We start from the raw sequence: 14,102 nt of genomic DNA on the forward strand, positions 1-14,102 counted from the left end.
CCCGGAGCCCGTGAAGTGGCACCCACACTCGCCTGGCTGTTGACGAGGCTGAACCAGCAGCAGTCGCGTCTTTCTGGAGACGGGCTGGGCCAGATCCGGGTACTTTCGTTCTAACCTGGCAGCGTTGGGCAGTTGCGCAGAAGATGCCCATAAAGCAAAAGCTATGTACTACGTGCCTAGTTACAGGAGTCTTGGTAGTGTGGTGGGTTACAGGGTGGACCACAAACTGCAAGGTCAGCAGTTTGAAACCACTAAATGCTCTGCAGGAGAAAGATGAGACTTTCTGTTGCCATTAGATTTACAGTCTAAGAAACTCACAAGGCTAGTTCTGTGCTGCCCTAGCGGCTCACTGGGAATTGGAGTCGACATGACGGCAGTGAGCTTGGTTTTGGCCTTGTGATGGGTTACAGACTGGGCTGCCAACCACACAGTCAGCAGTTTAAAACCACCAGTTGCTCCCTGGGAGAAAGAGGAGGCTTTCTACTCCCGTAAGACTGAGTCTCAGAAGCCCACATGGGGCACTTCTGCCCTGTGCAGCAGGGTGGCCATGCGATGGGATGGCCACAGTGGCAGTGAGTTGTTTTACATGCCTATTTTCAGAGGAAACTTGCCAAGCCCTGCTCTAAGCCGCTATTTGCCTTGCAACTGTCTCCACTGGGCTGGTAATCGACGACGGCCTCTCTCCCTCTCCCACTAACTCCACAAAGGGGCAGACCCTAGAACAGAGCCTGGCACAAAGTGGGAGCAATGTAAGTATCTGCTGAACAGGTGCATTTTAAACATCCAGATTAGGGACAATGTAGCAAGCATTTCATTCTTTACAAAACCACAGGTTGCCATCACTCCAGATGCAGAGTGATCTTGTTATGTAGGAATCCTGAATGACCACTGTCCCCATGTCCGGTGGGACAAGCTAAGGTTCACAAAGACCCAGGAGAGGGGACTGAAGTACTGACACTCGCCTGTCAGCCCTGCCAGCATGGAGTCAGAGAAAGGCAGCCCGCGATGACAAGCTTGTAAAAAGAAAGAATGCCTTTTTTATTTTAATGAATTCCGTGATTTTAAAAAGCTGAGTTGACCCTTTTACAGGGGAGAGGTAAAGCTGTCCCAGTTATCAAAAAACTCGAATTGTCTTTTCTTGGGCGGACTGGCGGTGGGTGTGCTCTGGTCCTGGGGTGCTCCCGATTCCTGGGAGCCACTGCCAGAAGCACTTCCTGGGTCAAAGGTCTCCAGTGCCTCCAGGAGCTCCAGGTCGCTTCCGTCGTCCTCGAAGGACTTCTGGAACAGGTCGTAGATGGTCCGCTGCATAGGGTCCTTCACCAGACAAAGAAAAGGAAGAAGAAAGGTGAAGCCGGGCTTCCCCGGTCAGGGTCTTTCAGGTCTGCACTTATTCGTTATTATTACCATTTAGGATGGCTCTTTATGAGAGCACAAGGCACACGGCTAGTCGGCGCCCTGCCTTCTCCGATTCTCCTGGGCTAAGGGTATAAGAACTGGCAATGCGCAGCAAGGAAGAATGTGATCGGCTCGGCACACTAGATGTTGGAAATGCCTCTTGGCTCCGAACTTTCCAAATGACTATTTCAATGTTGACATAGTTCCTATAATCTCACTTCCCCAGAGCTTCTCTCCACCAAGGGGTTAAACTATAACTGACACCCCACTTTGTAGGTTGGGCCATGGCTTACACCTGATATACAGAATGGCTAATTAAATATATATATATATGAACACACACACACACACACACACACACACACTTAGCACCCTGAGAAATTCAACAGCCGTTGTGGCAGCTGGATTTTATGTCACCTTGATGGTACTCTTCGGGAGGTAGGGTGGGTAGCCTGGTGAGGCCTTCTTGGGGGAGTACCCTTTTTATAAGGGAGATGCTGGGAACTTCTCCCTCCCTCCCTCTCTGCCCCTTTGTCTACCTACCTCCTTGCTGGGACTGTGTGTCTGCCTGCAGGCGGCCTCATGGGCCTGCTGTTACGTGAGCTTGAAAATGGCCCGGCTAGCATCCTCAGACTTGACTTGGGCTGGGATGCCTTCTTGATAGGAAGTTCTTTTTATATCTATCATGTCCACTTGTTTTGTTTCTCTAGACAAGCCAGGCTGGACAGACCTGTCCTGACCACTTTAACGTTTCAGGGGAGCTAATCAGCCCACCAGCTGCAGGGGTGCATGGCCAGCGGCTGGTATAGTGTTGAAACCACGCCCCATAATTCTACCCAAGATACAAAAAGGGCTCATCCTCACACCTCTCCTGAGCACTCCTAAACCTAGCTTCCCAACCCTGACCACCCCCACTTCGTAGTAAACTTCCAGCATCTCCACTGACAACCCACAACTCCCTATAACTAAACCCGCCCACAGCCACACCCTCTTTCCCCTCACTCCGCCCCCTACCCCATCCAGGCTCCTCGTACAGGCCAGCTGATTTGTGCCGGTGTGGCAGCCTCCTGCGAGTCTCCTGGGCTTAGACGACCGAGGCATCCCGATGGCATCCCACACATCAAACTGCACCCAGTTCCTACCTGCACCAAGTTCCTACCTCCTTGACAGTGGTCATGTCACCTGGATCAAGCAGTGATACCCAAAAACCCACTGCTTTTGACTTTGCTGCTTACGGTTTCTGAGACAATGAAATGTTATAGGAGCAGGCAGTCTTGTCCTTCCTCAAAGTGGTTGATGGATTTGAACCACCAACCTTGCAAGTAGCAGCCCACTGTCTAGCCCACAGTGCTATTGGGGCTCTCAATTTGCAGTAGTTGAATGTGACTTCTGCTGTTGGCCTCTTCCCACCACAAACAGCTGGCAGGTGTTTGGCCGACAGAGAATTTCTCCATTCTGCCCCTTAGCAGGATGTCCTCGGTCCTGTCATCAGGCTCCATGTCTACAGCACTCAGCTGCCAACCGATCGGTGAGCAGTTTGAACTACCAGTCGCTTGATGGGGAAAACGTGGCTGCCTGCTTCTGCACAGATGTCAACCTTGGGAAGCCTGTGGGGCAGCTCGACTCTGCCTTGCGGGGTCATGAGGAGTTAGAACCACCGACAGCATGCGTGTGGCGTCTGTGTCATCAAGCCAGGCGCTTCTTCCAGACTTTTCAGAGCCTGTTGTGGCTAGGACTGATTCTGACTTGGAGACGGTGAAGGCCAAGGAACTGTCCCATGGGGTTTCCTAGGTGGTGATTTTTATAAGAGCAGATACTTAGGTCTTTCCCCCGAGGATTCCTGCTGGGTGGGTTTGAACTACCTACCTTTCAGGTAGCACTGAACTGCTGTGCACAGGGTACCTTTTTAGATCCTCACACAAGTCCTTGCTGCTGTTGACCAGGCTCACTGCCAGTGAGTCGATGCCGACTCACAGCGACCCTACAGGACAGGGAAGAACTGCCCCTGTGGGTTCCCAATACAGTAGGTAGTCTCACTTTCCTCCCAGGTAGCTGCTGCTGGTTTCAAACTAGCGACCTTGTGGCCAGAAGCTCACTACTCCACCAAGGTTCCTTTTGTGGCCCTAGAAGGCCACGACTATCTCACGATTGCTTCATAGAATCCCTCCACACTGTGAAAGGAATTTCGGGAAAACTGATCCTGGGGCACGTCACGTATGGAGTGCCGACGATTCACTTAGGCCCTGCCGTCCCTCGTGGAATTGGCAGTAAAGGTCAAGACCACCTCCCCAGCCAAGAGCCCTCCCCCCTCCAGGGCATTCTCAGGCTCCCTCTGAACAATGCCAAGGAAAAGCCGCTCCACCAGGCAGTCTGTTCCAGAGGGATATGGTCCCAGTGTGTACCCTTTAAGATGCAGGCTCTTGTTCTCTCAAGGACAGAGATGGACACGGGGACGGCACCAGATTTACCAGTCAGCCGAAGGTTTTTGGAAAGCTTGAAAGAGAAGAATCCTATAAATAACTATATGCACCTCAAGAAATTATAACGTATACTCGACATTTTAAAATGAGGATCCATCAAGCCTGATTTACCCTGGTGACCACCTCAGGAAGGGCGGATTTTGTGTGCTGATAGAAATGATCGATGCACTCAGTCCCCAGGCTCTGCAGTCTCACAGTCACCTGCAAGGTCTTGTTGGTTTCATTCAGGGCCAGACCCTTATTCACTCCCTGAAAACCACCCTTTTGGGTGCAGCTCAGAGCTCAGGCCAACCAATAGAATGAAGACACTTCCCTTAATCCTGTCTTCCCCCAGCTGGCAGTGCCTCTGGTCCACCACCGGAGCTGGAAAAAGGCTGGAGGCGCCCCCCCACCTCCTGCTCTTCACCACATTCCTTGAACCCCAAGGAGGAAAAGACTGTGGCAGGTGTGCTGAGGCCCAGGCTGGCCTCTCCACAGGACACAGAGGCCCGTCTCCCGCCCTTCCACCAGCCTGCCAGCCTCGCACTCGGCCTGGGACTAGGAGGCTGCTATCCCAGTGGAACTGTCCAGCTGAGTCTGGACGCCTGCTTCCAGGAGCTAGTGCTCCTCGACCTGGGACTATGCACATGTCTTGATCCTTGCTCTGCTGTGTCTCAGTTTTAAGACCCAAACCAAACCACATCAAACCCCAAAGTGGCTTCTATGGAGTCAGAAAACTCCATAACGCTGGTGGAGTCAACTCTGGCTCATTGCGCCCCCTGTGTGTCAGAGCTGAACTGCACGACACTGAGATTCTCAGGGCTGTTTTTCAGCAGAAGGTTACCAGGCCTTTCTCCCCAGGCACCTTGGATAGACTCACTCCTGCATCCTTTCAGTTGGTAGCTGATGCATGAACTCTTTGAGTCCACCCAGAGCTTAATCTCAGTTTACCTCGCTATAAAATGGAAACACTGAAACAAACTAACACCACAGAGGGGCCAAAACGGTACCTAAAAGAGCAGCACCCTACTTTGAGCGTTCTGCATTCTGTTCTGGGGCCGCGTCTCTGTGGAAATCCTCCTGCTGGGTGCTGCCCTGTACTTTTCCACACCATTCAACCACTGCCAGGGGAGTTTTATGTCGGTGGCTAGTGGCCCAGGGATGGCAGCAATGGCAGAGTGGACACCACCACTCCACACGCCACAAAGGCCGCTGGGCTGGACTAAGCAGGGCGGCTGGCCTGTACCACAATGCTCTGGAGCTGGGGGTGGTCCTGGGACTCGAGTCCCATCTTCCCACGCGGAACTCACAGGCTTGGCAGAGCAGGGTCCCTCCCCCGCACCGTGGCAAGGGTGTCACACGCAGGTGTTACCTTGTAGAAGTAATCGGTGGTTTCTGCTATGTCGGAGAAACTGGTCTCGGACAGGCCGGCCTCACTCAGGACGTTGATCTTCTCCTGTATCAGGGGCCTGGCAGGGAGAACGAGCGGCGTGAGGAGTCACTGTTCCCAGGCCACCCGGGGGGCGTCGGGCCCTCTCAGCTGTCACACAACCTCCGGGTTAGGGCTCCCATCGTCACCAGGCTCAAAACTCTTTCAGATGGGGGGTGTGAGGGAAGCCATCGCGTCCTCGTGGCAGCGTGTGCTGCCCAGTGTGGGCCACACTGACACGGGAGGCATGGGGGGTGACTCATAGGCCTTGCCACGGTGAGAAACCTCAGTCCGAGGGTGGGGAACGCAGATGGGGGTGGGAAAGAGTGTGACAGGCCAGGAACCTCCTACTGCAGAGGGGAAATGGGGCTGGGAAGGGGCTTTTGGGAAATGCTAGCTGAGATGACAGGCACGAACCCCCAGGGTTGGACATTTGGCCCCAGCTTTGCTCACGGCCCTGGTGGGCTGGGTTCTCAGACCCACACATCTTACCAGGGAGAAAAGGAGCTTGTCGGTCAGCCTGAACAAGGACCCTCAGGGCCAAGGGCAGCGTTTCACAAGCAGGATCCCCGTCAGGCCCCCTCCCCTCACTCCCAAAAGTCTTCCTTCCACGCAGGCCCCCAGTGAAGGTCGGTGAAGCAGCCACACATGGCTGTGGTGAGGTGGGTGCCTTTCTGAGGGGACTTCTTGTGGCCCCCCGCGAGCTCAGCAGAAGCATGTAGCGAGCAAAGGCAAGACGTCCTCAGGATCACCCTCTGCTGGATCCCTACCCACCCACCCCCAGCCCCCCAGGCCATACCAAAGGTAGTCATCCGCCGTGCCTTTGGCCACGAGATAGTGAATGCCCACAGAGCTTGTCTGTCCGATGCGGTGCACCCGGTCCTCGGCCTGGATCAGCACCTGTGAGTCCCAGGACCAGAGGCATGTAGGTGAAGGCCTGAGCCAGCCCCAACCTCCCACGACCCCTCCTCAAAGCGGCTAACTACCATGCCAAGTGACCTACCACTGCAACAAATTTGAGAGCCCCATGAGACCCAGCCTGGGGCAATAGGGCCAGGAGCCAGGCACTGTGAGTGGGTTTTGTGGCCTGGGCTACACTGGGGGTGCCATGAGGGCAAGTGGAGGCCCCATCAGGCCATGTGGTGGCAGACGAGGGGAAGCCTGCACACTGGGAAATGAAACCAGCCAGCTTTCAGATCAAAACAAAACAAAACACCCTGGAGAGGCCACAGACGACAGAAAGAAAACCCACCCACCATGCAGCGGAGCCCACTCTTTTAGGAAGGCTAGTACCAGGCCTTTCTTCCGTGTCACCTTTGGATGGATTCCCACCTCCTACCTACGGTGGGTGAGCAGCTGAGTGGGTCAGTTAGCTGCGTGCACTACCCGGAGGTCCACACCTATTAGCGAGCGGGGAGCGTGGTTTTCTGCATGTGTACTAAGTCTCCTGATAGGGAAGCACCACCAACCAGCAAGGGGCTTCGCAGCCTCCAAGTCCACCTCTGCTACAGCACCCACGGTGCCCACCCCATGAAAGCACAGCCTGTCGGGGCGCCAGAGGGGAGCGCCTGCTTTCTGAGCTCCAGCGGACACCTCCTGTCTCCTGTCACCACCCTCATGCCCCAGGACACAATGGCAATGCTCGGGACACCGCCCCCACCCCCCAGTCCTCCAGTCCACTGCAGCAGCTCCTTGGTTATTGAAGCCTCCGAGGCCTGGCGGGGGGCAGCCTTAAGTGCTCCCCTAAAGGATAGCCATGAGGTCCTGGGCCCCAACTTCCTCATACCAGGAGAGATTCTCAGATTCTTCTAAAACAGGACTTTTCCTCTAACTAGGTGGTGTGATGCCACTATCTAGCAGGTCACTGGGAGGACCCAATAACTAGCCTGTAGACATGCCGGTGCCAGTTGAGTGGGGTGTGTGGGCTCACGCCCGAGACAGACAGGGCCGGAACGAGGGAAAGGAAGCCGCTGGACCCAGTCTCCCCACTGAAAGCCGTGTCCATTCACCGGGGTGAGCGCCCCTTACCCCTGGGTTCCAGAACAGCTCGGCGAACACCACCAGGTCGGCCGAGGAGAAGGTGAGGCCCATGTTGGCCGCGGTGATGGACAGCACGGCCACGGCGTGCCTCTCGGACAGCTGGAAGTGCTGGCACAGCTGCTCGCGGTCCGCGGAGGAGGTGGCGCCGTCGATGCGGATGTGCTGCACGTGCTGCGCGGCCAGGGGACAAAACCACGTTGGAGGGGCTGCGGCCGGGAGTCCCCCTCCAAACGGGCAGCACCTGGGTCCACTGGGCCCAGCCCGCCAGCTGCCTTCCCAGCGCCGTCCGGGCCTCGATACTCAAGGAAAACGTGCGCTGAGCTCGCTGCACTTGTCAGGGGAAGTCTCAGCGACGCCTGCGTGCTCGCCAGGCTCCCGGTGGGGTCACCCTGCCTAACTCTAGGACCCGGTCACCACCGGCCCCACACGTAATCAGGGGCCCCGTGCGCTCTTAGGTGTCACGGAGGCGCCTGGGGCTCGTGGTGGTCCTAGAGGGTTTCCTAGCCTGCATCCTTTATGGGAGCAAGCGCCCCGCTGGGTGGTTACCGGGATTCCTTCATCCCAGGTTTCCATGTGCGTGCGTGTGCGCGCATGCGCAAATTCCATTTCCATCGCCCAGTTTGGCTTTCAAGGGATCCTGGGGGCCCAGAGGTTAGGCGCTGGGCTACTAACTCTACGGTCGGCAGTTCGAAACCATCAGCTGCTCCTCTGGAGAGTAACAAGCTTTTTACTTCTACAAAGACGTAGTCTGGGAAACTACACAGAGCCAGTCTACCCTGTCCTATCTAGGGTCGCCAAGGGTCGGAATCAGCTCGAATGCAGGAGGGAGTACCTGAGGTTTTCAGGTCTCCATCTCCATGTCAGTTCCCACCCCTCAGAAACCCCGGTGAGGTCCCTCTATGTCCACACCCACCTCCCGACTCCTCCTCCACCCACCACCCCACCCCCTCTGCAGACCCGGCAATCCGAATCTGTCCCCATCCTATCTCTGACATCACACCAAACTCACTGCCAGCAAATTCGTGCTACTCAGGGTGCCCCTACTGGGGCAAGTGGAACTGCCCCCGAGGGTGCCCGAGACTGTCCCGTTTTAAGAGTAGAAAGCCTGTCTTTCTTTCTCCCGTGGAGCAGGTGATGGTCTCGAACTGCTATCCTTATGGTTGGCAGCCCAATGTATAACCACCACACCAGGGCTCCTCTAAAGTTTTACAGAAACAGAATCATCCACTAGTATGCTTCTGGGAAATCTCCTGGAGATTCATCTAGGTTGTAAAACTACCAAGCAATTTCAAGGTCGCAGTGAGTTGGAACTCACTCGATGTCACCTAACAGCCACAATCACTGTCAGATAATACAACTAACCACAAGCTCAGAGGTTCAAGCCCTCCAGCGGCTCTGAGGGTGGAAGACGAGGCTGCCTGCTCCCAGAAAGATTTTCAGCCTCAGGAACCCTTCCCAGATCCTCCGTGAGTTGGAATCCACTCAATGGCGCCAGGCGGTGATCACCACACTGCTTTCTCAGAGGTCCTGTCTGAGCACGTCTGGCTCCCTGTGCCTTTCTCAGCAGCCAGGGCTACACCTTTCAAAGCCCTCTGCGAATCTGACAGGTTTTTATTAAAAAACAGGATCTTATTTTAATTTGTTCCCTTCACTTGCATATGAGCTGAGTGTTTTCCTATCTTGCCGACTGCTGGTGTTATTTCTTTGATGACCGACCTATCCACACACTCTGCTTATTTCCGTAAGGGAAGGCTATTGTGTCCATGTCCCACAGGCTGCTAACAGGCGCACCGGGTTATTTCCTTCAACTCCTTTTTCTGTGTCTGTTCCTGTGTATTTTTAGATGCCTTTCATTCATCTGATGATAAAAATAAGACATCATCTTTAAGAAAATATAGGAAAGCTAAGCAAGGTGATGAGGATGGCTTAGGCAGAACATTGTTCATGCTCTGGGTACATGTGATTCAGACTGTTTCCCATGCGTCACAATTTTAGAAGATTATGCATGTAGCCTTTAAAAATTATACCAGGGGCGGTTTTCCAGGCCAATACAAGGGGACTTCAGAAAGATCATGGAAAAATGGAATGAAAAGATAACGGGATTTTTCCATGAACTTTTTGAAGCCTCCCACACGTATAGCAAACCAAGACACCAAGAGCTTCAATGTTAGGATTTCCTCCAGCACTTAAAGAGTGTAAAGATCCCTTTCATCTACAGTAACACCTACTATGGCTGAATGGAGGATAATTTATCTAACCATATACCAACTGGTGGACATCTGGTTCCTAGCTATTCAACATCACAAACAACATAACTAATCTTCCTGTCCATACATCTGTTGGCACAGGGCTGATTTCTAGTAGGGAAGTCTGGGAAAATGAGTGTGCACAGAAAGACGCTGCCGAATTGCCCCACCCGCAAAGCTGCTCCAAATGTTCACAGGTGCCATGATGTGAGCGCCGTGCAAGGGTGAGGCAGCTGGGTCTGCACTTTCAGGTCGTAGCCATTGGCTCCTCCCCCTGGCCTTTCCCTCACTGTGTTGCTGCCTGGAAAGCCATTCTCCAGCCAGTGATCAACAGGCTCCTCTACAATTCCTCCTAGCATTTTAGACTCAAGGATCTCTGCTTTCTCCGGAATTCAAGATCAGAAGTGGTAAAGTTTTAAGTTTTTCTCCCAGTTACTTCAGCCAATGAGCCCACTCCAGACTGGCATGATTTAGTGTCAATTACGAATGCTTCATGACAGATGCTAATGTCTGGAGGGACAAGTCCTCTGGAACGGTCCTGCTTCAAGGTTGACTTGATGCTAGCTCCTGCAGAGCACTTGCGACTCCCTCTGGAACAAGAAAGCCCTCCTTAAACATCCAACTGGAATGCTTACGTGAAGTAAACTGACCCTACAAGTTAGCTTGAAAGGACTGGTGTTTTTTCTACTTCTCAGCCTTTCACAGAGAACGGCATACATCCCTTCTTTCTGGTTCATTCCTCCTGAGTTTCTGCACTCTCCTTGAGGGGAATTGTATCAGTACTTTGTGCTGTTTTAGTGTCTTGGTGAGCTTGATCTACTAACCTGTGGTTGTCAGCACATAAAAGTGTATCACGTTTTTGTGTATTTAATGGTATCCAGGCACCTTCTTGAACATTTAACACTTTGAATGGTTTTTCAATAATTGTCTTGGGTTTCTTACAAATGAGTGCTACTGAACGCTTAAGACAAAACAAGCAAATGTGCATAAACAAATGTGAAGAAAGCTGATGGTGCCCGGCTATCAAAAGACAGAGCTTCTGGGGTCTTAAAGGCTTAAAGTTAAACAAGCGGCCATGTAGCAGAGAAGCAACAAGTCCACATGGAAGAAGCACACCAGCCTGTCTGATCATGGGGTGTCCATGGGATCAGGTAGCAGATATCAGAAGACCCAAAACAAACAAACAAACAATCAAACAAAACCCATATTATTGAGGAGAGGGACTGGAACAGAGACCCCCAAACCTATCTGTAGACAATGGGACATCGCCTCACAGAAGGGTCACAAGGAAGGGATGAGTCAACCAGGGTACAGTATAGCATGATGAAACACACAGTGTTCCTCCAGTTCCCTGAGGCTTCCTCACCCCGCAGTGCTGCCTTTCACTGCGGCTAGACCAGAACATGTGCACAGGTACAGGTAAGACATAAGAGCTCACGATACATGGAATCCAGGAACAGGAATGGGAGTAGCAATACCAAGAGGGCAGGGGCAAGGTGGGGAGTGGAAGGGAGGAAGGGGGAACTGATTGCAATGATTGAAACATAACCACCACCACCCCGCCAGGGGGCGAACAACAGAAACCGTGGGGGAAGGGAGACAGTAGGCAGTGTAAGATATAAAGATAATTTATAATTTGTCAAGGGGTCATGAGGGTGGGAAAAAAGAGGAGCTGACACCAAGAGCTCAAACAGAAAGTAAATATTTAGAATATAATGATGGCAATATATGTACAAATATGCTCGATACAATTGTTCTAGGAGCTGTAAGAGTTCCCCCCCACCCCCAATAAAATGATCTTTTAATTAAAAAAAAAAAAAGAGCGCTACCTCTGGATTTTTTTCTGTGTAGAGTTTACAGCTTTTAAGTCTACTCGCTGGCTTCCTTCATCGCATCATACAGAACACCCAACCCCAGCAAGTTTGAAGATTAAAGAGCTAACATCTTCAGAAAGGAAAAATGGGATGGAAAGATTGCCTAAAGCAGTCATACAAAGCATGAATCACAGACAGCATAAAAGGATACACAGATCACAGGCAGTCAGGGGAAATTAAATTAAAATATGGACGAGAAAACAGGTCCTGTCACCGGATGGTCAAAACAAGTGTGGCAATAGCAACTACTGATGGACAGACAGAAGCCTAGCTGCTGTTGGTGGATCATGATTTCAAACCACCGCCTTGGAGGGCAATTTGGTAAGACCTAGTGTTTGATAAGACGTGGCTATGAACCTCTCCAGGGACTGAGCAAGGCCATGCTTGGAGAGAGAGAGAGAGAGAGAGAGAGAGAGAGAGTGTGTGTGTGTGTGAGAGAGAGAAAGGATGCTGCTAGGAAGAATCCTCTGAGAGAGATAGAGAGATAGAGATAGAGATAGAGATAGAGATAGAGAGAGAGAGAGAGAGAGAGAGAGAGAGAGAGTGTGTGTGTGTGTGTGTGTGTGTGTGTGTGTGTGTGTGTGTGTATGAGTGAGAAAGGATGCTGCTAGGAAGAATCCTCTGACCCCCACCAGGAAGAACTGGTCCTCAGAAATCTTTGGCAATGTTTGAAGCAGCTGTCCTCTTTGCTTCTTTGCTGGGAACTGCCCTCAGCCTGCTGAGAGGCCACACACACTAACGATGGAAGCATTCTGAATTCCAAAGGGAACTTACCTTCCTCTCCAGCTCATTCGTAATTGCATCCAAAACCACTTTATGGTGTGCAAACACTAGAAACTTCTCTTTGCCGCTTTCCAGCAAGTCCAGGATATACTCACTGCAATCGACAAAGACAGAAAGATAATGTAAACCCATTCTCATCGGAACACACAGCCATCAAGTCAATTCTGACTCACAGCGACCCTGTAGGACACTAGGTCTGTCCCTGTGAATTCCTGAAGCTGTCAATCTTGATGGTGCTTATCTTTCTCCTGAGAAGCGGCTGGGGGGTTCGAACCACTGACGTTGAAGTTCACAGCCCAACTTGTAAGCTACGATGCCACCAGGGCTCCTAGACAAGTCATCCGTTTGCTGTGAACTACTGAAAGGGAACTGTGTCTGTAGTAGACATCCTCAGGGTACCTGCCCTCCAGCCTCTCCCTCCCTCCTCTGGGAGGTGAGCTCTCCCCTCCCCTCATAGCCGGGCATGTCAATAGAAGGAGTGAAATTAGGAGCCCCTGGGCCACCACCTTCTGCCATGTGAGCAGAGGCAAAGGGATTTCTTTTAAGTTTGTTAGGCAATTCACATATACAAATAAAGTGAAGTATCCTTATATGGTGTGTGTATCTGGTAACTTACTACATCAGGGCTGGGCCATAGAAGATAGTCAATAGTTTTCACCTCCGTTGTCATTATTTTAATGTGTGTTTTCACAAGTTGTAGGGTCTGCTGCAGATTTAAAAACTCCAAAGCAGGTAGGTGGGTGGTGGGGAGCGCTGGTGGTGAAGGGGTTATGAGTTGGCTGCTAGCCGCAAGGTCAGCAGTTCGAAACCAGCCACTCTGAAGGAGAATGAGGCTGTCTACCCCCATAAAGAGTGCGTGTCTTGACAACCCCCAGGGGAAGTTCTGCCCTATCCTATAGGGACATTATGCGTGAGCCAGAATTGACTGGATGGCAGTGAGTTTGATTTTTTGGAAGTAGGGGAGTTATGGAATGTTTGACAGTAAACACATTTCTGGATATTTAATGTTGGGACATATGTAATAAGAGGCCTTCAGGGAATGCCTGGTGCTCAGGGAGAACTCTGCTTCCTGTCCACTTCACACCTCAAATGGGCCAATGGTGACTGATGTTTTTTTTTTATTCCTGAGCTAAAGGAATACAAACAGAAAGATCTCGCTCAACTTGTCTTCATTCTCTTTCTAGTGGACCACCCCCCTCCAATCACGGTTTTCTCCATCTCCCTGGCCTGGGGTGGGGTGGGGTGCGCTATAGGACTGAGAGTCACCCAGTTAGCAGACCCTCCCAAGTTCCCCAAGGTAAGCACCTGCGGAGGGTCCTAATCCTACAGGAGGGCGGAGCCAGGCCCAGAAACCGCTACAACAGGGGAAAACGGACAGGCGAGCTCCCTAAAAAGACACGGCGCTCACTCGCCCCCGATGTGGGGTGTCTTGGCAGAGAGCGGAGAGCGGCTGCATCTTCCCGGAAGATGAATCTCAAGCATTTGCACGGTTACAGGCAGGCAGGCAGTGTCAGGTACGTGGAATGCCCTCAGCATTATTGTAAGCAGCACTATGACCGGCCAGGGTACCCAAATTGAATTCAACTTGTGAACGAATAGAATCTGCTTGAATTACTCTGAGGGACATACAATTTGCCATGATACCAGCAAGAAAGTTTACGTTGTCACAGCATGAAAATGCCGTAAGGCCACAAAATGGACTTGGTGGTGACTCATAAACACCACGGGTCCCCATTGTTCCAATGCTGCTCTGCCCTTTGAGTCTTGGACTGGGTTCTGCTGCGTTGCCATGCTTCCCCCCCCGACACACCCCCCACACCACACCCTCGCCCCCGCATCTCTAAGTGACTGGCCTGGAGAAATTGGCCAAAATAAC

General features: G+C 52.1%; 1 protein-coding gene across 4 annotated transcripts in view; it reads right to left on the minus strand.

The window, feature by feature from the left end:
- Positions 1-1,018: 1,018 nt before the first annotated feature.
- SMARCAL1 (SNF2 related chromatin remodeling annealing helicase 1) overlaps positions 1,019-14,102 on the minus strand; it is a 60,207-nt gene continuing 47,123 nt past the window's right edge. For all 4 annotated transcript variants that reach the window (XM_075529015.1, XM_075529017.1, XM_075529016.1 and 1 more), the window contains 5 exons: positions 12,218-12,320; positions 7,312-7,494; positions 6,083-6,183; positions 5,227-5,323; positions 1,019-1,314 (listed from right to left, as the gene is read on the minus strand). In XM_075529015.1, the coding sequence (XP_075385130.1) occupies positions 1,084-1,314; positions 5,227-5,323; positions 6,083-6,183; positions 7,312-7,494; positions 12,218-12,320 (715 nt within the window). In that variant the 3' untranslated portion in view covers positions 1,019-1,083. The remainder of the gene's footprint in view (positions 1,315-5,226; positions 5,324-6,082; positions 6,184-7,311; positions 7,495-12,217; positions 12,321-14,102) is intronic.

Source organism: Tenrec ecaudatus, chromosome 13, assembly GCF_050624435.1.
Source record: "Tenrec ecaudatus isolate mTenEca1 chromosome 13, mTenEca1.hap1, whole genome shotgun sequence".
Taxonomy (NCBI): domain Eukaryota; kingdom Metazoa; phylum Chordata; class Mammalia; order Afrosoricida; family Tenrecidae; genus Tenrec; species Tenrec ecaudatus.